The sequence below is a fragment of the Crocodylus porosus genome, unplaced genomic scaffold (genome assembly GCF_001723895.1).
Source record: "Crocodylus porosus isolate Cpor-Errol unplaced genomic scaffold, CroPor_comp1, whole genome shotgun sequence".
In the NCBI taxonomy this organism is placed as follows: Eukaryota; Metazoa; Chordata; order Crocodylia; family Crocodylidae; genus Crocodylus; species Crocodylus porosus.
In genome coordinates this window covers 12,444,715-12,469,626 of record NW_017728927.1, presented here as the reverse complement: position 1 = coordinate 12,469,626, position 24,912 = coordinate 12,444,715, and the positions used below count along the sequence as shown (strand labels likewise).

Here is a 24,912-nt window from a genome sequence, read left to right as displayed (position 1 = left end):
CCCCCATGGGTGCCCCGCCTGGGCCAGCTCTGGCCCTTTAAGAAAAAAAAGCCGAGAAAAGCCCCAGGAGTTACTGCTCCTGCAGCGACCCCAGGGCTTCAGGGGCTCGTGCAGAGCCCCCCACGTGGTGCAGGGCAGCAAGGATCGCCCCCTGCCGGCAGGAGCGGTGAATGCAGGGGATTTTTTTCCTTAAAGGGCCAGGGCTGGCCCGGGCAGGGTACCCATGGGGGGCTGGGCAACTGAATTGAATCACTGTCCCCCAAATTGGCGGAAGCCAAATCTGAAGCAAACACTAGCCACTTTGCACAGGCCTACTTGTGCGTACTCAGGAACCCTGAGAATAAAGACTTTCATACATTGGGACCTCATTTCTTCAGTTCCAGTACCTTACTGCCTAGCAGAAGGGTTTGTGACACCAGTCCATAGGAGAACAAACTGTTTTTACTGCTGTAATAGGAACAGCAGTGTAAAAAGAAGAGTAAATCAAATATGCAGCCCACCATGTAGCATAGCTTAATCTTTCTGAGGCACACAAATAATAATAATAATAAGAAGAAGAAACCGCGATGGGAAAATGAGTTGGAACAAACAAACCACTGTCTATGCTGTTGTCCAGCTTCGTTGTCACATTGTTACCGCTCCGATTCATAAACAGCAATGACTCTAACAATGAGCAGAGGAACTCAGCACCCAGACACAGGGAAGCACTACCTGTGGCAGCACTACTAGGGCAGGGCCAAAACTCACCTGCATAAAGCTGTCTTTGGAGAGATGCTCATTTCATCCAGATTTCTGGTGAGAAAAAAAGCATTAGGCCGGCAGAGCTGACTCATGCTTGGGAACAGAGCTCACCATGAGGGAGGGGGGTGGGAGCCACTTTGTTTGCAGTTACATTTATAAATGTATATTTAGAACAATGTTCAATTCCCTCGCCACATTTAATAGCCCCACTCCAAGGCTCATGCAGAGGGCATAAGTACAGGAGTCAGCATTTAGCACGTCATAATTTGTGATTCTGTCTTTTAATCCCAATTTAATGTTGGTATCAAGATGTCCCACTAGATTTGAGAAGACAGCCCGTTTAGTCCTTCGCATCCACATGCAAACCAGATTTTATCAGCTGCAAGGCAGTAGAATTGTGCCCACATGCACCGAGAGTGGATTTGGCCTTCTCTCTCCCACCTTACTCTGCCTGCTTTGGAATTATTCATCCCTTTCTTCCTGCATGTTCTGGCTCACCTTGAATATCGCTGGGGGACTTGAACCCCATACTCAAAGGTTGTCTTTGAACGCCATGCTGGGACTTGGCCCCTGTATGCTCTGGTGCTTTCTAAGTGCTATGCTGGGCCTTGACCCTGGCACGGCCTAGCCCTCTCTGCAACCAGCACCAAGACGTGGGCTCTGTGGGCACATCTGCAGCCAGGGGGCAAGTTGCTGGGAGCACACACCCCACCTGCTCACTCCTGCTCTGTGCATGCCTGATACCAGAAAAGGGTAATGGAGCTGCTATTAGGCAGGATTACTAGAGCCAGACAGGGCACTCCCAGCACCACTCTGAGACTCAGCGCAGTGCTGGGTACATGTTGGATGCACACCGCAGAAACAGCGTTGTTACTTTTCTTTGCAATTGGTGGGCATGGAGTAGCAGTGAGCGGGCAGGACTTGTTTCCAACACAGTGCTTCCCAGCTCAGTCCACTGTGGTGTAACATTCCCGCTCCAGAAGAGCTGTTACGGGAGTTAAGTGAGATGCAGTGCTATAGCATCCTTTTCCTTGCCATTCTGCTAAAGCCACATTAATGCAATGGCTGTAGGCTGTGCTGGGGATTCCTTTCGGTTTTCCCAGTTGGAAAAACGAACAGGCTCATGGAGCACCGCTGCCCTCCCCAGAGCCAAAGTAGCAGTATGAATTAGTGAGGCACTTGTTGCAAAAGGAACAGTTGTAGAGACTTTAGATCTGAAAAGGAGGTCCATTCTCTGGGGGATCAGATATACTTGCCCCTCTCCATCAAGAAAAGCTTGCAGGCTCTGATAGCTGGCCAGTGGAAGAGCTAGTGACAAAAGATGCTAATGGGAGAGAGACCAAGATAGATAACATTCTTGCCACAGCTTTCAGATTGAATTCTGCCACTATCTTGCTCTGCATTTTCTTTCTTCCCCATTTTTTCCTGCAGCTGCCTGGTATTTTGCAGACTGAAACTGAAACTTCAATATGATATGAATCTTTCTGGACCAATACTGGCAGGCTCTGTAGCAGAAAAGGGGAAATGGTAACGCTTTTAACCCCTTAACCAGGGGACCTCTCTGTGTGATGAATCATGTAGGTTGGACTAGCCCACGCATCCTTCCGATAACCCCTAACCTGCTGCCTGATATTTAGCTACTAGCTGTGTGGGGTGCTGCAGTTGACTTTGCTCTTTGGCCAGTCCTGTTCAGTCTGGATCTTGTTCAGTCTGGCCAGTCTGGATCCTAGGACTCTCTATATGAAAGAATCATCTCTTCATCTCTCTCTCTCTCTCTCTGCAGTTTGGAATAAAATCAATACTGCTGCTTGTTGCTAAATTGTCAAACAGCTTTTGATGCTAATATCTGATGAAGCAGCCGTGCTGGTATAGCTATTTACACTCAAACAGTTTCTCTATCATCCACCATCTGTTTTTAAAGGGTCTTTTTTTCCTTTTTTTTTTCCAGTGACTAATGGTGCATTTAACCCCGGAGAGCCTGCTTGTGATCTGAACATCAGAAGGTTTTTGCAGCAGAGGAACAGAAAAAGAAGTGGGGGAGGGAAGATGAACGTGTGAAACAGGACTCATGTAGGAGCTTCCTGTTGTTTTAAACTTGGCTTACTGGTAGGGTTGTTCAGATCAAACTAGAAATCTCACTTCTTAAGGCAGCCACCACCCAAACACTAGGTATGGCCATCAGAATTACCCCATCTTATCACTAAAGCCTGGAGCTTGCATCAAGGAATCAGTTTGCATAGCTATGAAAGGCAGTGTTGTTGTTCAGGGAATAGGGAGTCAGGAGATGTAGTCACTGACCTAGTATTTAAATTTGGCCAAGTCGCGTCAACTCTTTGTGTCTATGTTTGCTTTTTCACTGTAGTGGCACCTTCCTTTGTAAAGCTGTTTGGATTCTATAAAGGAAAATCATAACAGCTAAGTATTATTTTTCCTTTTGGAGGCTAGAGGTTAGAGTCTGTGGCCAGCAAAGCCTCCAGGAGCAGAAAAGGGTTTCTTATGGAAACATCTAGGATATGCATCAGGAACACCTACCTGTTCACCAGAGCGCCCCAAGGGATGACAAGGGCAATGGTCACAAACTCCTCCAAGACCATTTCAGGCTGGACATTAGGAAAAACTTCTTTACTGTCCAAGCCCCGAAGGCCTGGAATAGACTCCCTGCAGAGGTGGGGCAAACACCTACTCCGGACTCCTTTAAAATGTGTTTGGACACGTATCTTGCTGGGATCCTATGACCCCAGCTGACTTCCTGCCCTTTGGGCGGGGGGCTAGACTTGATGATCTCCCGCGGTCCCTTCCAGCTCTAATGTCTATGAAATCTATGAAATCCGTGATCGCTCAAACTACGTCTGCAGGGAAATGAAGCACTGCACCTCCAGGAAGGAGACCTTTGTGCCTCCTTCAAGCTTCTAAACGGGAAACTGACTGTCAGATTATTTTTAACACTGCATTGGTTTAATTTGGCTTTCTGTTCAAGGAAGTGATAGACAGAACGGTTCCATGGGTCCCACCAGGTATTGTGTGGGCAGACACACTGAGCGAGGTCTCTCAAACAGGCCTGCCAATGCAACGGCTGCTATTCCAGGATAAGTGTTTAAGCGGATGACTATTAGCTGTAGGTTATTAAAATGTAGCTAACTGGCTACTTAGCAGCTAAAGCAAAATAACCAGATTTGTTTTTACAAACAACAAAACTCACACTGGGACCCAGCTCTCCAAAGGTGAAAGGCTTTCCATTCAGCCACTGTACAGCCTCCCTCTACTTGTGGGGATAAGTCTCCTAAAGCCAGTACTTTTCTGGAATTGATGTTTTTTATTCTCTCCCACCTCCCTCCTCCCCAGTGCTCCTTAATCATTTGCTTCTGTAGATCCCTGCTCAGAGAAGCTCTCTAATGAAAAACCCTAGGACAACTTAAGTGCACTATTGGCCTTGATTCAGTACATTCATGAAGGGGCTGGCCTGCAGGACCTTTGGGAACTGGACATTGCAGAACAATTGGAAAAAAGAAAATAACTTATAAAGAAGAACTATATATTTATTGGCCGGCAGTTTTCTTATTCATTTTGATGTTGTTTGGTGAGTACCTTACATTGAAATGGTAACTATGGTGCCATGCCATGTTTTCGAGCCGTGTTGCACCTTACATGGTGAGCTGCAAAAATGTTGATCAGCTTAGTGCTAGCTTGAAGCAGTTGCACTTTCGACCTGAGCAGCACATCTGTGAGGAATGGCTACATTTTAATGGATCAGGAGCTGATCAAGAGATAATCCTTCCCTGGAGCGGCATAACTTTGAGCCACATATTGAGTGCTTCAAGCCACTTTAAGGTGTTGATCTGTGGACAATCCAGGGGATAAAAGCTCCAGAAGCCACCCAAAATCACTTTGTAGCAAGGCCTTTAGAGTCAGGCAACAAAAACAGTTGGGGGTGTTTCTGAACATGTGTGTGACACTCCTGCTCTGTATTACAGAATGGGAATGCACATCAGGGTAAGTAATCATCACAGATATTGCAAGTTTCCAAATCTGTTAATATACTAGCAGGGGGAGGAACAGGAATTGCAGCAATAAACACATTTGCTAGGTTTAACAGTATAATTAGAACAAGTGCACTGAATGATCTGGCTCCCTAGGCTTCAAATACAATTGTGCAGTCCTAGACTAGTGCTGTCACAGAAGCCCTGACCCCTTGTTTGTATCCTGCCTCCACAGAAGCATCCTGAGTTTGGTAGATCTTAATCCTCCTGACAGCAATAGGGTTACATAAAAGGTCTGACTTCGACAGCACTGAGTTCAGGCTGCTAGATACAGCCTTCTAACTTCATCTCATGGTCCCTACTGAAGAGTCCTCAAACCTCAGGCCATGAAAATGATTCAGCATAAACTAACACAGAAATACCTAGCTGGTTTACCAACACTTCTACAATAATTGTAACCGATCTCCACCTAAAATTTGTAGAAAGCAATCTACTTACACTCCCTTACAAACTGTTCTACCAGAGCTGTCTGCTAGTTCAGAACAATTGACAGGTTAGCCTCCAGCCAGCACGCTGATGCAAAAAGAAATCAAATACAGTGTAATAAAGTTTGCATGAAATTCTTACATGCAACAATTCCCCAATGTGCTGAACTGCATGATACTACCTTCTATAATACATCTTTTTAACAGTTGGGCAAAGCAGAACAGAAAGTTGAATTAGGTTTTTCTTTATTTTCATAGACACTGCATCATGACTTGTGACGTAAACCAGTATTTAAATTATATTAAAATATATAAATAACCTTTAATATCCCATTCCCTGCTTCCAACCGAAAGTATAGTAAACTTAACATATCTTGATAATAAATGCAGCTTTCTGATGGAATGATCCCAGAAGAGGCAGAACTGAAATGTCCATTTTACAGAAATAACCATAATTCTGAAATATGATTTTGGTTTGAACTGGAACCAAACATCAGATATTAAAAAATTCCCTCAAAACGACATTAAAAAAAATCCAGTGTATCAAATTTTGTTTTGTTGCAATTTAGACTTTTCATTTTAAAAATTTTCTTGCCATGTAAACTGGAATCAATTTCAAAGCAAAGTGTTGTTTCAGAACAACAGCAGCAAAAGAGAAAGTCCTACCCTCAAAAATGTGGAAATGGAACATAATTATACTAAAACACTTTGTTTCAATTATTTAAAATGAAATTTCATCATACTCATGGAAAGTTTTGATCTGACAAAATGGCATTTTCCAACAGAAAATGTTCCCTTGAAAAAGTTTTCAATGGGCTTTTCAGTTTTGTTCTCATAAAGGAATGAGGAAATAGATTTTCTAACAGTATAGTTTTAAAAAGCCTGTTATTTCTCTATTCTATAAGTGCTTTTATTGACAAATAGTGTGTCAAGTGGCATGACATGATATCTTGAGTTTTGGAAAACTCAGTCTAACTTAAGATATGAACGAAGTTGAGAAAAGTTTCCAGCTTTCATCTAAAAACCTTCAGCAGATTGATTTCAAGAGACTTTGCTGGAAACAGAGCTTACCTACTGTACATATATTCAATGGATTTTCATATGTGTCTTCAGTAGATGGGCGTAGTCCAAATCCCGAATTCCAATTTGAACCTGGGCCTGCAGCTTGAATTTCTCTCTTTAATGGACTGAAATATTATTAATCCGTATAGAAGTAGCAACTAGAAGCCCCAGTCATAAAACAAAATCCCATTGTGTTAATTAATAACTGCTGTGCAAACACAGAACAGCGATGATAGTCTCGGATCTATAGGGCACCCTGAAATTTGGGAAAACTTGGTTTCAAATCCTCATGCACTGGAGAGTTTAGACTGGGCTCATTTCTATTTTATAATAATTGGTACCATTTCCAATTCACTTTCTAGTGGGCAATTGGATTAGTCATTGCTTCTGCTCCCTTACAATCACTGCTTTATGTTGTCTGCTACCCCAGGATGATGAACAGGTTGGCCATACCTAAAAGGACATGCATCTATGTGTGCATGTGTGTGTGTGTGTGTGTGTGGGGTGTTTAAAACAATACATCACAATGAAAAATTAACTAACTGACCTGTAGATCTTGTTCAAGTTTGCACCTCACGCCCTTCTCTTTACCAGGCTGAATCCAAACACTGATGCCAACAGTTACCCTGACAGGAAAATCCACAGGCACATTGTTAGCCTGTATGGCTGAATATGTTTAGATGGGTTTCAGAGGTGTATGGCTCAACTAGTATACATGAACAGACATTCACAATAGTATCACCAGGGCTTGAGGAGTATCAGCAAGGCTCAAAACTCACAATAGGAACTTAAGGCACAATGAGATTCTGCCTCTTCATGGACTCACTCCTATCCTGGTTTATAAAAAAGTATTAGGTCTATTGTTTCATCTGATCGCAATTGCTATTCCTTCTCTTCCCATTCATTCTCTCTGCATAAAGAAGGTTCAGCACTAAGACCTGCAATCTCAGGATATGGTGAACGTCCGGAAAATGACCGTGGAGGACATTTGTCCTCTCCTAAATGGTATTTTCTTTATCTCTTGAGTTACAGGGGAGTCATGTTTGCTATGTACACCAGTTGGCTATCACCATTTGCCCCAGAAGGGGCTGCAGGTCATTGCACATGCACACTGTAATTGTTATCAACTGCAAAATAGAGGTAAGAGTAGTAGTAGTAATGTCATCTCTCTCATCCTGTTAGCTGTGGAGGGCAGCTTCCCAGGAGAGAGAGGGGCAGAAAAGTACCTATTCTTTGAGAAATACTTGCTATGAACAGCCTTTTAAACATTAATGATATGACAGGAACAGGAGCCGTAAGTAAGATGGAAACTGACACAAATGAATTCTAAAAGATACCGTGAATTAAAAAATAATGGGCACCATGACAAGGATAGGCATGGTCAGGTAAGCCAACAGGGACAGACCCAAACACATCACAATGTGCAGGCACCGAGCACACCAAGAACATCAGACGCCTCGCTCAAGGACACACTGCAGAAGCTTGTCTGGTGTGGGTGACCATGCCAGATGTTTTGCTTGGACTCTGTGATTTTTTATTAACAGCTGCTGTGTGCTGGCCTGGAGCACTGGAGCCAGGGATTTAGGATCGGCACAGGATCAAAGAGCACTTACCATATACAATCCCTTTGGAAAAACAGAAAGGAATGGTTGATTCTGGGGTAGCTGGATACACAACAGACTGGGCACATCTACACAGGATGCTTACTGTGCATTAGCCTAAAAACTGCACGGTAGCGTGTCACGGCAAAAACCATGCTAATAGCCTACTGTGCAGTGTTATTAAGCTAATGTGCAGTAAGTATCACTAAATAACTGTGGACTGGTGCTACTGTGCAGTAATTTTAGGTACTGCACATTTAGTTAGTACTTTATTAAGGCAGTACTAAATTAAATGTGCGGTATCTCAGATGCATTAATAAACGCGTAGATGTGCCCACTGAAAAGCTAAGTTGTTGATTTGAATTCATACCATGTCAATAATGGTGTATGTCACTCCTCATGGCTGCTGTGAAATGAAATTTGGTGGTTTCAGTTCAGTGCCTACTGTACAGGGCAACATTTTCCAAAGGCTTATGTAACCAAGAAGCTTAAGTCCTATTGCTCTGCAGTGGAACTTGACTGCTTTGTGACTTAGCTGCTTTTCAAAATGGCCCTTGGACTCTTAAGCCACTCAAGCATTTTTGAAAAATTTACTCCGAGCACCTACAGCACTTAAATCACAGCACAGTGACATGCTCACTGGCCATTTTGCTGGTAATCATGGCAAAAGGCACTGGTCCCTCCTGCTCAGAGCACAGATGCTGGCAAGCAGCAGTGCTGGGGAAGCATGTAGATGTCAGTGGTTAAATGGAAACAGCCAGTCTCCAGGAGGGTCAGTTTGATTCTCTCCATCTGGAATAAAATATATTTGTTAAGGCCAGAGGTGCTTGAATGAGTACAGGAGCACAACACCCAAAACAGGGATAGCTTACGTGAAACATGGACAGACCTGTAAAGGTTTGATTTGCCACCGGGAATTGGGAGACTGCTTTGCTGAGAGTGTCATGACTACAAAAGAACACTGTGCACATTGTTAAGCAGAGGTTTAAAAATAAAGAGTAGACTGTCATTTTAATTAATGCCAGGAACAAGGGCTGGTTTCTGTCCTTCCCTTCTGACTGCACATGCACATACAAACAGGGCTGCAGAGCCGCCCAGGCTATCAGTGGCAGTGTTTCTGTTGCTACTGGGCAGCCTGCAGCTTCTTTAATGGCATACATTCAGCAACTTCACTTCGGCTGTAGAGCACATCGCAGGTTCCATGTCCTTTAGCCTGACCCTCATCCTTTTTCTCCCCATAGGATATACTTGTCTGGTCACGTCAGGAGTGTTAAATGAACCAGATGAGATCTGCATTTATATAAAATGAATTCTTTCAAACTCCCTCTTGAGATCCCTGTCCTTCTCGCGTGTTAAACAGCTGCAGTCTCTGAATGGAGGGTGGTGGGTCAGAAGCTATGCTGGTGGCAGCATTCTGATCCGTGTCCTAGATCCCTAGCATCTGTGACATTCACTGTTAAACACACAGCTCGAATTCCCATCCACACATACATTCTGCCAGCAGCAAGAGTCCTCAGCCAGCAAGGATGGAACAGGAGTCAAGGGCACTGTATCAGAGACCTCTGAAAGCCCCAGTTCCACTTTGATGTGTCCTTTCATTACCAAAGAGCTTCATTTGTTTATTGTTTTCTATAGCTGATCTTCATCTATCCAGATGGTTTTACGCTGCTCTTCTGCAATCTTCTCTTTGATGACTCGGATGAGATCCTCAATGCTACTCCACGTATCTGTCTCTATAGAGGCATAAAGACATGGCAATGCCTCTAGTTCTTTTTCCTTTTGTCGGCACATACGTAGGAACTCATCCTCAGTCTCTGGTTTTGGCAGTAGCTTCCTGCATCAGATGACCAAGTAAAAAAAGAAACAGAATGAATTTATGGTTAAAACATCCTGACAATCTTAACTGTCCCATCAAGAGTTGTTAGACAGAAGGTAGGGCAAGCTAGCCCTTTAGAGACTAATTGGTTGTTACAGAGAACAACTCTCACAACAAAACTGTCATGGGGAACAATGAAGTGGCACTGTGCATAGGGAGATCTGCTCCAGATCCATCACCTCCCAGCTGGAAACACTGTAGGAAATAGCATGGGAGTGCTGCCTAAGGGGAACCTCATAGATCCTCCAAACCCAAATTCCCTCAACAAGCATTCATAGATTGTAAGGCCAGAAGGGACCTTGAACGATCATCGGGTCCAGCCCCGTGCACCAAGCAGGAAAGGTAACTGGGGGTCAGATCATTGCTATCATGAAGAGTAAGGGAGTTATGGACCTGTTGGAACTCATAGTTACTCCATTTGTAATACTTCAGGGAGGAATCACAGAAGAAAATAGTGCACAGAGTAGCCCTAGATGAGAGAAAAGAAGTAGAAGCATGCGATGAGAGAGAAGAAGCTCTGCTTCGCTCAGAGATAGTCACGGGACTGTAGTTTTCTTCAGTGAATTAGAATATCAAATGTTCAAAAGGTTTGATACGTTACCTGAACCTCTTGATGTTTTTCTCTGAGACTCTGATAAAGAGAACAATGGGATATATCTTGGCTTTGATTAAATCCTTTGTGCAACTTATTCCAGCTTCCAGTAGACAATGCTTATTCTAAAAACAAAGTGATAACAATGTGATGAAGGAACATTCATAAAAATAATGTCTTGAAATAAGGATATATCCCCCCTCAGCTAGGTCAGGTGAGTTGTCCTTTATTTATCACAGCACAGATTTAACTTCTTTGTAATCAACTGCACATTTCAGGGCTAAACTCCTCCCACTGATTCACACCTACCCACTGACTGGCAACAAGCAATACTCAAAGCTGATCTAGTACAAGAACTCTGTGTCTGCAGGTTTAAAAATGGGAAGGAATTGATCTAAAGATGAAACACAGGATAAAACACTTAGGTAAATTTTAGATAGAGAAATGAACACGTTTAGTCTTTGTTCAGTGAGAAAATATGTTACAGCTAGTTGCTGGAAAAAATGTTTTAATTCTCCTTTTTCCCCCTACTATGCATCAACTATACTGTAATTGATGTGATCTGTCTGCTTTTGACATGTTATCTTTTTACTGTATGTCACCGTCTCTGTGTCTCAGTCTGTTCTTTCCTTGTAAGTCTTCCTCTTTTCACATTCACATATACATATGAAAAAGGGGGACTGACGATGGAAGAGCGTGTAGAAAATAAAAGGCTATTTCACTGTATCAGTGCGGGTCATCATAGAAAGTGAGCGGAAAAGTAAAAGGATATGGCTTAGGATGGAACAGAAAGAAAAAAGTGATTGCACAAAGCAAGTGCTATTTGGGGAAAGGTAAATATAAGCTGGGGCCTGAAAGAAGAGAGAAAGAGAGACAGAGGAGAGGAGAAACTACTCATAAAACTTCAGTCCTTAATAATGTGGCTGCTTTTGGAAACAGACTGTCTGCATTCCTTTCTAATCACCTTGGCAGTGACGGCCTCAATATTGGCAGGTACGATACATTCATAGGTGTGGGGATTCTTTTCTCTGGAAAATATGATGGTTTCTGTCCTTTGCTTCCTGAGGAACTCTTCCTTTGTTACAATATCTGGAGAGAGAAGTGGAGGAAGGCAAGGTTAGCAGATTCACACATTTTGTACAGCTACGAAATCGTCCAGCAGTATTTCAGTTAGGATACAGTGAAAGAAGATCAACTATGAGTTGTCTTCTTGAGAGCTCATCTCATTTTATTCATTTAATTCAGCTAAAGCCCAGCTTGATCTTGGCTCAGAACCTCAAATATATCCTGCACCACTGAGTTCCCATGCAATTAACAGAAGACAAAGGACACGAAAGCATCAAACGACAAGAACACGATTCAGTAAATAGCATTCCAGTACCTAATGTCAGCGAGTAACTGGGATCCGCAGCACCCAGTCCAGGATGGACTCTCCCCCGCTGTAACTGGGATAGCAATCTGCTCAGTACTACGCTACTGTATTGCAGTGCTATTACTTACATTGCAGTAGGGTCAACATGCTTCAGTCTCATTGGGCTAGGCATTGTTCAAACACATAATAGGAAGATGGTCCACCCCCAGAATAGCTTTCTCAGCTCAGCATACACACTGAATAAACATTGTAAGACACATCCTGAAGCACTGTGCTAAAGCAGGAGGATCCAAAAGTAAAACCGACTGGAAGCAGACCAATTTCGGGGGCCACTGAGGGAAATGCTGAATAATAAGCAAACCACAAAAAACTGCAATAATCCGAAGATTCTAATTTACTCTTCATGATTTATCAGTTTAAAGTCTTAATAATTACTCAGGTATGGGTCCTGGGATTTCAAACCAATTATTCTTTAGCAGAACAGAAGATCTTTCAGAGGTAGGAATCACAATACTTGGATGCTGGCTTGAACGATAAACAGTAAAAAAAAAAAAAAGATTTCACTCAGAAGCCCTGTCTTTGGAGAAGATCAGATGCACGATCACAGCACTGGACTGTATAAAACTGTATGACTGGCTGTAGCACCCAGACACAAGCTGATCAAAACTTCACACACCCGGACTGGAACATTACAGAAGCTAGACCACTCGTGACACCCCAGTCACAAAGTGTGAAGCATGTTATGGCAGCTATTGAACATACAAATCTGCAACATTTCACCAATATGGGCCTTCAGAACTACTTACTGTGGCTAATTCAGAAACCTTCAGCGCTTCTCACAAGTTCACACGTTATAGTATCCAGACCTACACTTCACTGTGACGTGGATGAAGGTGACCCAAGTAGCTGCAACATATGCCCACGCATTTGCATGCACTTGCATAATACTCTTTTATTCATTACCTGGCTTACACATGTTGAATTCCAGGGCACCTCCAGAGTTCAAAAGCTTCTGCACCAGGGTCTTGGCAAGCATAGTGGGAGTAAAGAGGACGGGACGCCTGCGATCACAATGAATTGGTCGTACCAAGCTATAGGGGATCAGGCTGAGGCTCTTATTTATTTCACTTTCAGAATCCATATCTGAGAAAAGAGGAGACTGTTTATAAACTAGCTTGTTTTCAGTTGTGGGACAAGAAGATGGAAGAATTACAGTACTAGAGAGGGGAATGACATGTTTCGTCTTGTCCACTCCTCTACTGTATATTCTCCAGTGCGATGGTTGTAAATTATTCAAGCAGTATCTTCACCATTTTCCTTAGGAGACTGACAGTTTAACAGGCCATTTAGTTAGAAAATTTCCCTGATTAGGAGCCTAAATTTATTTTGAGTGAAGTGTCCTAAGAGGGAGGACCTGAGGAAACCTAAGAACAGTTGTCAACAAAAGAGAAGGTGTAAGTGGATCTGTTGATTTGTTTCCCAGGCCTATCTTCACCCAGACCCTTCAGCAAAATATAAGCCTTCAAGCACCAGTATTATCTAGCTTTCACATGAATAAATTAGTTAGATACGAGAAAGTCCTAGGACCCAAATCTCCATTGGCTTGTATTTGCATAGTCTTTTACATCTAGGTACAGCAAGCACAACATTTCTGTCATGTCCATACCTTCCAATTTATCTGGCAACAGTTTCATTGCTTCGGAAGAGGTCCGTGCCAGCCCAGAGGGGTAGCCAGTGACAATACGGACTCGCTCGTTGCTGTTCATACGCTTATATTTGTTTTCAGACCTGCTGACAAACTGAAAAAGAAAGAGAGAGGCTTCATCCTCATTCGTTCTAGGGATCAAATTCTGTTTTCTTTCTATCATTTGTCAGCTTTCTACACCCTCTTCCATTACCTGTGAGATCTGAATCGCCTATATGCCTGTCAAAGATGAGACTACAGGTTGTCTAATTCCTCCACAGAGCTGTTGTCTGAATCCCAAGTCTCTTTACAGATCACAGATCTGACCCAGAGCCTTTTCAAATCCCCTGTGAAATGATTTTACTTTGCTCACTCTACTTATGAGTCATGTTTTTTTTCTTCCTTTCCAAAACCTGCTGACAACAACAGCCTCAGCACTAATGAACTCACAGAGAGCAGCGTGGTTACTATGAATGTTAGTACAATGGTACCACAAATTACACCCAGCAATCTGCCCCTTCCTTCTTGCAACACCCATTGTTCAGACTGTTGAGTCCAAAAGCCTTCACCTATGGTAGAATTTCACATCCTGGAATATGCTTCATTCATTCATTCATCATCCGTCAATCTATCCTTTCATTTAAATATTTACTCCGGCAGTTGCATATCCCCAATCAAACAGCCCATATTACCTTTCCATTGCACTCACCCACATGTTCTCCAACTCAATCAACAGAACTGACCCTAGAATTGAAGAATCATTTGATGCTGAAACATTACTCTCCTAGATAACAACAGACTTGGTTTGGCCAAAAGGATTCATTGTCATGACTCAAATCAAATACATTTCAGCCTTCCAGGGTATGGCTGTATGCTAGAGTTGCAACAGAAGGAAGGCATAAAAAGATCCCACACAAGGAAGGCAGCTAGAAAGCAAAATTCATTTCACTTTTCTCATATATTTAAAGCTCCTTGTGGCAGTCAGAAACTCTTGTGCAGTTTCTGAATGGGAGAGTAGCCTCTCAAAAGTTATGATACTGGAAACCATCACAAAGAGAAGTCAGACTCAAATGTCTCATTTAAAATCATGCTTAGCAGTAATGTAGAGGAGGATTTGAGCTTTATTACCTGTAAGATTTGGCCCAAAAGAAAGCTTGCTCGGGACAGGCGAGGGCTGGTTTTGGGGTCATTCTGTGGGACAGGCTCCTCTGGCTGCAGCGTGTGCTAATAAGAATTGCACAGGAAAAGATTTTCTTTAAAAAGCTGCAGAATGAAACAGATCTCCGGAAGACACACAATGCAGGTATTCCCAGACAAGGGCATCATTATTCATTAATATTTGTACCAATTATAAAAGTCAGTGCAATTCTGTGCCAGCTATGGAGCTAGCACTGCTCATACTGATAAACTCCATGCTTGTTATTACTTGCCCACATCCCTCTCTCCGTGGGAGCCTCTGGCTGTGCCTACACTGTATAATTGACCAGAGAGGTCACCTGTCTAGTGACCTGTGCACTGTTGGTTAAAAGGACTATTTACATTTATTGGAGCTTACATGACCATCATCTCCATCCATGCTGACCTTTGATCCATGGACACAGGCGTACTACAGAACTATCTGGTGCTCAGCTTTGAGAGAAAGACATTAATTCCACTTCTGGGCACGGGGCATATTTTGGATGGAGACAAAACCTTCCAATATGGGTCACTGAGAGTTACTTGTTCAAGTAAAGAAGAGAAACAATTCTGATGATTAGCTCGAAGGACACGGCTCTTCCCTATGCAGCACTGAAGGAAACGTAGAGCCAGCGCAGCTAGAAATGGAATAGCTACCAGGTAGAGCAGATCCTGGATCTGTGGAGACTGGCCCTCACCAGTGTGAGGGGATAAAGTTACAGTGAAGCAAGACCTGCTGCAGGGAATCCTGTTGGTTGAAAGGTATGGAAATGCAAGGCTGTCCCCCGCAGGGGTAGCACAAGACAGCTTACGGAGAGTGTTTCAAATCAGGCATTTAATGCAGTGTTAAGTATTGAAACATGCAGAGCATAGGATGAATTGACCCAAAAAGGCTGTGGCCGTGGATACCTACCCGGAGCGTTCGTAAAGTATTGTATGAACTTTCTGTCTCGTCCCTGCTGCCTCTGTGCATCAACCGCTGCAGCTTCACCAAAAGGAGTTGCTGGGCTCTAAAAAAAACAATGTAGCTATGTGGATCAAGAAGAAGCAATTGAGACCATCTAGAGGAGGAATGAATGCAATGGGTCAGTGCCTACAGAAAAGGTCAAAGAGAGGGATAGCAAGGAGGAGTGGCTGAACCAGACAGTAAAGGCAGGGAACAAAAGCAGCTCTGTGGTGCCGTTAAGGAAAAGTGAGTCTTCACTGTATATCTTTCTACTTTGCAAGAAATACCCCAGCCTCCTTTCGGCACCATTGGGGGGTCTCCCCTCAAAGCCCTACGGCTCACTGTGCAGCTCCACCAGTTTTGAGATGTGAAGAGAGGAGAGGCTTTAAACAGTTCAGATGGCGACTGCTCACAGTTACAGCTGTTTTTTTGCTTCAGCCTAAATTGTGCTCACCTGCTGTAGCTGGGAATGGTCCCTGTTTCCAGATCCCGGTCAGTGAAAGGATCAACTCTGGCACACAGCCACTCGCACTTCCCCTGGTACATTGTGTCAAGAATATGCACGATTTCATCACACTTCACCGACAAGGAGCAGCAGTCCAGCTGGCTCGAGATGTTCAGATTCAGGCGGATGTAAAATGAATCCCCTGATGTGATCAGCCCTTCTTCCAGCTCTGACAACAGTTTCCGGTACCCTGTGGCAACAACGGAGAGAGATAAGTATACACAGCGGGGGGCCGAGAGCTGCCCGCTGCGGTACTCTTAGCATTCGAGGAGTGGGCACTCTTGAGGGAAGATGCTTGCGGCGCTTACGTTCTAGTTTATACTGACGTGAGAGACGCTGGCCCTGCTAGATTGCTACTTGGAATGATTGTGGCACGGCTACAAGTCTGGAGTCTTAAAGAGAGTGACAGGACACTCCTCTGGGAACAGTTCACACCGCGCGTCAGAGACTGCCAGGGGAATTTTACACCGAGGCAACCTCAGTTTTGATCGTTACATACAAATGATCCATAAAACAATAAACTTCCTAACCAAGACAGAGGCAGAAAGCAAAAGTTTCATCCTGCAGATACAGCATGAGTTCTGCCAGGTTATTTTAATAGGGGTTATTTATTTTCTCATTAGCTCTAATTGGCACTCCCACAATTTGTAGTACACTTTATGCGCAGCCAAGTGGTGCTTGAAAAAAATTGTGATCTTCTTATCTATTTTTTAAAACATCAAAGAAAAAAAATCACCTCCTGCGTGAATTTTCCTGACAAGTAGAAAGAAGGGGAAAATATCCCTGAACCAGTAGAAGTGGCTTTTGGGATGTAATTTTTTATCCATACCACCAAATTATCACTACAAGTCCTGATCACTAAATGAAAGTCCATTCACCATGAGTGAACTCCAGCTGTTAAAGATAAGATGTATCTGCAGAGCTAATAAACAAGACGAACTCCTACGTACAAATTAGATTTCAGCTCTGTAAAAATTAAAAAAAAACCCAGCATGCCATGTTCCATGATAGGAAATAGTGTGCAAAAATAATTTGACATGTTGTAAATACTGTCTCTAATGATCCACCCAGTAAGCACTTCAGATGGTTCCAACGACAAATGTAGGGGTTATTTCTGATCTCAGTTCCACTGGTGTACATATAAGTAACGTTACAGATGCCAGTGTAGTTGCTTCAGATTCAGGCCCAACAAAGAACTTCCTTTGTACTAGAATCCTTGCAAAGCCAAACGTCAGGCCTTACCTTCATGATTTGGTTTATATTGGAGTGTTACTGGGCCACTACACCTCTGAATTGTCCAATGAACTTCTTCCTTGGTGCAGGTGTCCAAGGGAACACTCTGATTTTCCCCTTTGATGCAGCCCTCCAGCTAGATAAAAAAGAAAGAATTCTCTGTTGTGCGCTCCATGTGTGGCAGTTATACCACCCGATAAACTATGGACTCTCTTTCGAAATTAAAACAAGTTATTTTTTGCTACCAGCATACAAATATTACATTTTTATTATTTATCTCTGAATTGTTTTCTCTTCTGCTAGACATACTAGAAGTTGATGGACCTGGAGCTCAGTGACAATCCATGTTTCTTCCACAGGGACCATTACAGGGAATGGTGTAGAAGGCTAGTTTAAGGAGAAGCTGACAGCCACTCTCTCCCTATCTTTTCCCAGCAAAAGTAGCAATAAATAAGGATGTAGGAAGGTTGATGGTGGGAGAAAACTCATAGCATATCTAGTCATAGCAGGAGTCACTCTAGGGAATGGTGCAAGGGCAGCAGTGCTGAGCAAAGCACAGAGCTACTGCAGTGACAGTCTCTCCAGGCAGGAGTTGCTATTGGGCATAATACTGTAAGGACACCAGCTGCCAGAAAGGCTCACAGCCACTCTAGTCCTAGCCTCTTCAAAGGGACGTCACTCTAAAGAATGGGAAGGGACAGCTATTTTAGTCCCAGTCTCTTCCATCAAGAGTCACTGCACCATTTAATGTGCAGGTGGGTTGGAAATGCACGAATAGCACACTTCCAGTCTCTCTCAGAAGGAGTCACTAGCAGAGCCAAAGAGGTAGGAGTCCTGGCTGCAGAAGATACCTGGGTTTTCTCATTAACATAGGAGCAAAAGAAGAAATAAGAGACTACTGCAATGAGCTCTTGAGTTCTCTTTTTTTTCTCTGTGGCATGCATGCACACACATGCGCATACATGCACATGGCTGTTTATTTAGTACTCACCAGAAGCAGCTGGTATCCCTCCCGGAGGCCTGCTTTCTCTGCTAGGGATCCCATCTTGACAAAGCTGATAAAGCTTCCTTTGTCATTGCCCCCGAGCAAAGTGATTTCAGAGTTGAGGCTGTCTCCATTCAGTGTGATTCGCTGGACAGTGTGGCAAGAGTTCCTAATGCGACCAACAGATGTGACAGAGGGACGGAAAGGTCTGGGTTCACAAAAGAAATAAATGGCTTAGACAATGCTGGCCTCATCTTTCCTGAACTAGCTTGGGTCTAAAAATAGGAATGCTTCATGCAAGATAAATGGGGAAGGGGATATAACCACGCTTTCTATGGTTATCAAATATTATATTTTAAAGCTTTTAAGAGAAATCTTCATTTTAATTCATAAGTTACATTTGAAAACAGCATCTGGACACAGTTAAGCGCTGACACATGACTGAGTAACCTCAGATGTACAACAGCACAACATCTAGTAACCAGCAGGAGTGAGATAACAAGCTTCCTAGGATGAAGCTACTCTCTTCATATACAGTTGTCTCTTCTGAAGGTTACGGGATAGGCACCGTTCTGAGGAAGCAATCAAATACTTGCTTTGTAAAACAGAAAACGGTCCAAAAATCCTATGGTGAGCTGCTGCACTGGAACACATGAATGTAAGAAAGCAAAGTTCAATATACTATGAAGTACCCGCCAGACAATAACTTGCCTTCTAACATTTCTGCCACACTATCACATCTGGCCAAGCAGAGATTACAAGGTGACAACTCTACCTCAGGATCCTTTCCAACCCTAGGTCAGCCGTAAGCAGTTAAATCAGTGGCCCCTTAAGTACCTCTCCAGAGAGAACTTCCTAAAGATGGAGCTGACATGCTCAAGGTCATAGGCTTCCATGCCCTCAGACTGGTGCGAAGAGGAGGAGGAGTGCACTGAGGGAGCGCCGTGCGAGTATCTGTCATGACCGTCATCTGAAAAGGGACACAAAATAAAATGCAGTCATGGATGGGGTGACCAGCTTAGCCGAGGCCAAGTCCAAGTCCAGGGTCAAGGCATTCTTTTGATCTGGTGTAGGATTAGTGGCCACTGGCCCCAGAGGTAGCAGTAAAAATCCTGCTCCCTCTAAGTTTATCTGGTCACTGTTGGCTCCATTGATGCTTTCTGCCCATTCAGTGCGTATGAGCCATGCACACACAGTCCCTCTACCCTACCCAGTATAATCTCCCTCTGAATTTGCTTCTTCAAAGAATAACTCCTCACTATGTTGGGGTTTTTTTCATCATTCCTCTTCTGAAGTGCTGACTTGAGATTTTTGTGGGCAACTGTAAATTTGTGTAAATCTTCAGGACAGAGCATGCATTTATGTTTGCAAAGCACCTTGTAAATTAGCAGCCTTACAGAAATGTTTTTGCCATAAATAATCAGAGCCTGCAGAAATAGTGAAAGAATGCTGGACTGCAAGTTTCTTGCAGGAAACATTGTATATACATTAATTAAAATTTGCAACAAGCCTGTAAGGGAAGGATCATTATCCCCTTTCTACACAGAAATAAAGTGGGATACAGAGTGGTTCAGCAAATTGCACAAAATCATACACCTGTTCTGGGTCAGAGCCAGCATGAGAAATTAGGAATTCCTGGTTCCCAGTTCCACGCTTAGTTTATTGAAACAAAGTGTGACTCCATTCACCATCCCCTATAACTCCTTCAGGGAAAGGCTGCGACCTCTGCCAAAGCCGTACCTCCAGCACAACTGATTGTGACACCTGCTATGGAAGGCTTGGATTAGATGAGCTCCTACACCATGTAAAGGGAAAAGGCCATTTATTTCCTTTTCAACATTTCATTCCTCTCTCTTCTGATCCCTGCATTCCCTGAATTTAGAGGACCCCAGCAAATGGCCTTCCTATGAATGAAACAATGGATCTGGTCTTTGCTTTTTGTATTTCAGTGGGCGAAGGGTAGAAGTCCTTCTACTCCTTATTGGCTCTGCCTGTGTTAATGGAAATGGGTGAATGTCCGGTGCCACTCTTCTGCCCTAACTTTGCCTGTATTAAAAGAAAGCCAATGCATATCATTATCCTTCTTCCCATCTACCCGGTGTGTGATAACAGGGTCTGGTGGGCAGTCTCTATGGTTGGTGAATTAAAGGACCAGGATCATGATACATAAAGCTGCATAAATGGTATTTCTCACTTACCATCTAGCTCCAAAGTATCACAGCTAAAGCTGTCATTGTCCTCTTCAACAAGGCTAGAGTTAAAAAAAACAGAGCAAGAGAGAATGAGACTTTTCCTTTTCAACAGATCCTGACAGTCTCTAGAGAAGGAGCACTGTTGAGATGTGGGCACAGGGAAGAAGCAGGAAGGTTGCATGGGAAACTTCTGGAGGGGGTTATAGAGGGGAAGGAAGCATGAGAAGCAGCAAAAAGTTTCAGAAGGAGGAAGTGTTAACAAAAGAGAAGTAATGGAGGTTCTGATGGGAAATGCAGGGAAGTTGTAGTCTCTGGTGTCCTGAAATGGTTGATCTGACTTCTGCTGAGCATTTTGATATGATGCCTGCACAATACCTGCTTTCTACTGCCATGTTCTTTATCCCTCAATGGGTCCAAAATGTCACAGTGTGTCACTGATGGGAATAGTGAATGCAAAGAAAGCACTTGAGGTACAGCAACGGAGAAATGTTTTACTTTGGTTATGATTTTCAAGTATACTTAAAGTAATGAAACAGCATTTTTGAGGTGTCCTTGACACAGCAGAATGCCTGGTGAAATCGGAGGAATGTCAAGGTGAACAAAGCTAGGTACGGACCATTCTTCTCTGTCTGCTTCGAATTCAATGCCATTGCAATCAGTCAGATTAATCCTTTCATTTCAGTTGGAGTGGGAGTGGGCACCAGGTCCATAGTCCATATTCATCCCAGGGCTACCTGACATCTATGTTAGAAAAACATTAAGCGCCAGATTCTGATCCACCTAGTAAATAGCATCTTCAAGAAAATGCCAGTGACCGCAAAGAACCAACATATGGATTAGCAAGTTCCTCATCATGAAATTTAGACCCAAAGGAAAAATGAAGCATCCAGCCAATGGCATTCTCTAACGGGGCAGTCACCTAGAAGGGATTCAGTATGGCACATATGCAAACTGATTTAAATAATTCCCTGCCTTTACCCATTCAACCCTTTCTAAAGTTCTCCTTTCTGGCTCACATGGGTTTTTTTTTAAATCTCTGGTCCCAAGTGAGGGGTGAATTTTTGCAGAAAGTGTGAGGAGAATCAATTCAGTTATTTCTTATATTATGCAAGACACCATGGAAAAAGCCAAGTTTTCTTGCTGTAATAAATTAGCCTCACTTCTCTTTCACACAAATAAATAAAAAACAGCTGAAGTGTAAAACCTGAAACTTGGCATGTAAATAGTGATTAGTTTGGAGTACCTCCATGAACAAGTTCAAAAAAATTTGGCAGGCTAATTATAAAGTTGTAAGCTACTGAGAAATCAGTACTGAGCATGCTCCAGTGAGATGTGACTTCAGGGATTTTTAACTCAGCTAAATGAGGCCATATCCCTATCCTGCTAGACACCATGCATCTTCTGCTCTTGTCAGACAGAAACAGAGCTGCTGCTGGAACAATTTGTGTGAAGGAGATTGCAAATATTTCAATGCAGTATACACACAGCGTGGTCCTTCCAAAACCCCCAGCGCCTGAATGTATGAAACAGGGGACTGCCACGGGGGTGAGTGTTTGGATGCTATTACCGTTTTAAGACATCTTTACCGCTTTTACCGCAGCCTGCAATATTCTGAAAAATGTAAGTGCTCGTTAAAAAATTGGACAGACACATTTCCAAAAGCTGCCGCTGCTCAGGGGGGCCACTGATAAACAGTTGCCTGGCACCCAGTTTTAGCAGGTCCAGCCTTAAGAAGAATGGCTCCCTGGGCAAACTTACATTTTGGCGGCATTTCTTTGAGTTTAAGTATGTAGTATTAGTGAAAGTTTCAGAAATAAAGCCCTGGGGGAGCTGCTGGGCTGGATCAGGAGACTTGCTTCCCCGCAGTCAAGCCCTGCTGCTGCTGTTTGGGAGCGAGGCAGGCGGACTAGAACAGGTGCCACCCTGCCCGCGCATGCCTGGCCAGGGTCCTCCTGAGCAGCGGCTGGAGGTGGAAGGCAGGCTGGGCTGGGCACCACTCCTCCTGCCTGGCGTGGGGCGGTGCTGGAGGAGAACATGCTGCCGTGAGCGTGGGCTGCTCACGTGTATGTGTGCGTGTGTTAGGCACCCCCCTGACCATGGCACCCTGGATGGTCGCCCACATCGCCCACCCATAAGGCTAGCCCTGTGTTTTAGGTTTGATTGTCCTATGTGCTGAGCATCCTCAGCTTCCAAATAGTAACGAATCGGCTCCTCTGAAAAGCAATGCTAAGTGCTTCCAGTTAAGGCACCTGAAAAGGGAGGCCTTCCAAGGCAGCGACTGCTTTTGAGAAATGTCGCCTACCCTACTCTCTTTTTCACATTATGAGATGCAGCCAATGCTCTGTAAACAGATGTGCTGCTCTGCGCTTAGCCTGACCATGCAGAAACCTGTTTCAGAGGCGAGAATTTCAAAACATCGCTGCTGCCATTGTTAGTACTAACAGCACCCAAGCATTTGTAGTTCTCATTCTTCCCAGTTTTTCTTTGTAAAACAAGCGAGAGTCAGGAAATGTGAAAGTTAAGGTAACTACAGCTACATGAACAAAGCCGTGTCATACATCTTGTCCCTTTCAGAGCACATATATACTAAAATAGCCAAAAAAACGTATTGAGCAACAGATTTTTAAAAAATAGTGAAATGCTGTCTAGACAATAAGCCAGCTAACACTAAGCGAAACAGCATTTCCTTCCCTCTTTATTAAAATGTCCACTGTGTAACTTTAATTACTATTTTTAACTCTTCCTAACAAATAAGCAATATTTGTAGCAACAACAGTAATAGGTTGCATGCTATAATATAACAAGAACTCATGTCAAGGGCCTTGTCTTAAACAGCACAGCAACTGAACAGATGTGAAGGACATCTCTGCATAATTTGTTATAAAACCGGTGCAGACAGCTGCATGTTTGGTTCTGATGCGTTACTAGCTATGAAATTAGATTAAAAGAAGTTAGTAAAGGAACCAAGCCAGACAAGCAGCCAGGTCAGATGCAGAAAAAAGACCTGGATGAGACAATGGAAAAGCCCTTTATTGGCTCAATTTGGCTCCAGACAAACTAGAATGGCTTGCACTTCTCGCAGATATAGTTTGGGGTTAAAGTGGATCCTAAGTCAGTCCATTTTACCCTGCTAGAGATGGGGTTAGCTGGGCTGAGGGCAACAGCAACTGTGTTTGGTTTCAATTATTTTTACCCATTGCTCTATGCCTTGATAGTTTGGAAAAATTAGTAAATAAGGTTGTGTGTGAAGAAACCTTACGCTATTACATGCGCCCAAAAGCAAAGTCTTATAAATATCAAGCTGACTTGGACCTTTGTCATCAACATGGCTGAACCAGGGCTAGGACCTTGAGATCCAGTCTGGGAGTGGACATGGCTCCAGTCTGTGTGAGATACCAGAAGTCAGGCCTGATACCTAAGGGATAGGCTCCACTTGAGAGACCAAACAGGATCTAAGGCACAGTTCACCTCTAGTTACGACACTATTTCCAAGTAGTTACCCACCTGCTATGCGGAGCATCTTCTTTGTAGCGTCGGACTATTGAGTCATTTCCAGGTGGTTCGGGAGTGGTGGACATGATACTGTAATTGCGATTTCTTAGGGTTTGCTTTTTTCAAAAAGGAAAAAAAAAAATCTGGTTTTAGCAAAGTCTAGTTTTCATTTCTTATTTCAAAAAGCGTAAGAGTTTTGCTGTGGTGGCTTGCTTGTAGAGATCTTTACAGTACATGGAAAAGCACAGCGGAGACTAGAGCAAGAGCATTGGGTGCGCAGAGAGCCTTGTGTAAATGAGCATACGTCGCCATAGTCTGATGTTTTAACTTTGTATGCGCTGAATGGGGCAATGATGTGGTTTGACACCACAATGTGTGTGGTTATTTCACTGCAGAGTTTTCCCTTTAAGCTTGAAAAATGTGGGATGCATGTCGCATTGTAGATACATATGCAAGGGCAAACAGAACAAGGGGGAAGGAGGCAGGTTTACTTGCTATAAATAAAGTAGTAACTCCAGTTGAGACACTGAAGTCTTAAATGCATTGCAATCAAAATAGTGTAATTCATCAATATATCAAACTAATATTCCCTAGGATAATCCTATAAAAGCAGCGGAGTTTATCATGAGTGGCACAGGGTCCAAGGGACTCTCTTAATTTTCTGGGAGCAGCATTTCTTACTGTGCTCCGGCAAGATGTTTTGTTCTTCATCAGGTCCTTTATTAACACTCTGCAAGATCATGCGCCTCTATTTACCTGCACCTGCTGTGGCAGTGCTCACGATGTGCATATCACAAATCTACCTTGGGAGATTATGGGGAATCTGCAGGCGGGGGAGAGATGGATTGGCTGGTGTGTGCAAAAATTTCCAGCTGCTAGCTACACCCCTTCTCTGACCCGCCGTTGCTTACAGACACGAAGGGCATGGGAAACTCCAACAGAATTGTCAATGTTTCACTAAAATCAATTCCAAAGCAGTTTTCAAGGACCACT

General features: G+C 43.4%; 1 protein-coding gene and 1 long non-coding RNA gene across 6 annotated transcripts in view; both read right to left on the bottom strand.

Annotated features, from left to right (window-relative positions):
- Positions 1 to 4,256: 4,256 nt before the first annotated feature.
- On the bottom strand, positions 4,257 to 8,040 carry LOC109314715. Its single transcript, XR_002102350.1, has 2 exons — positions 6,665 to 8,040; positions 4,257 to 6,619 (listed from the first exon to the last, which is right to left on the bottom strand). It is a non-coding gene; the product is annotated as an uncharacterized LOC109314715 (long non-coding RNA).
- An 810-nt stretch (positions 8,041 to 8,850) lies between these two features.
- The window catches only part of CARD11 (caspase recruitment domain family member 11), a 56,486-nt gene continuing 40,424 nt past the window's right edge, over positions 8,851 to 24,912 (bottom strand). For 4 of the 5 annotated variants that reach the window (XM_019542018.1, XM_019542019.1, XM_019542020.1 and 1 more), the window contains exons 12-24: positions 23,932 to 24,035; positions 20,434 to 20,486; positions 19,073 to 19,205; positions 18,242 to 18,443; positions 17,260 to 17,386; positions 15,967 to 16,207; positions 15,480 to 15,576; positions 14,519 to 14,614; positions 13,373 to 13,505; positions 12,670 to 12,849; positions 11,299 to 11,423; positions 10,344 to 10,459; positions 8,851 to 9,700 (exon numbers count right to left, since the gene is read on the bottom strand). In XM_019542018.1, the coding sequence (XP_019397563.1) occupies positions 9,496 to 9,700; positions 10,344 to 10,459; positions 11,299 to 11,423; positions 12,670 to 12,849; positions 13,373 to 13,505; positions 14,519 to 14,614; positions 15,480 to 15,576; positions 15,967 to 16,207; positions 17,260 to 17,386; positions 18,242 to 18,443; positions 19,073 to 19,205; positions 20,434 to 20,486; positions 23,932 to 24,035 (1,812 nt within the window). In that variant the 3' untranslated portion in view covers positions 8,851 to 9,495. The remainder of the gene's footprint in view (positions 9,701 to 10,343; positions 10,460 to 11,298; positions 11,424 to 12,669; positions 12,850 to 13,372; positions 13,506 to 14,518; positions 14,615 to 15,479; positions 15,577 to 15,966; positions 16,208 to 17,259; positions 17,387 to 18,241; positions 18,444 to 19,072; positions 19,206 to 20,433; positions 20,487 to 23,931; positions 24,036 to 24,912) is intronic. The other variant, XM_019542022.1, reaches the window with a different exon arrangement.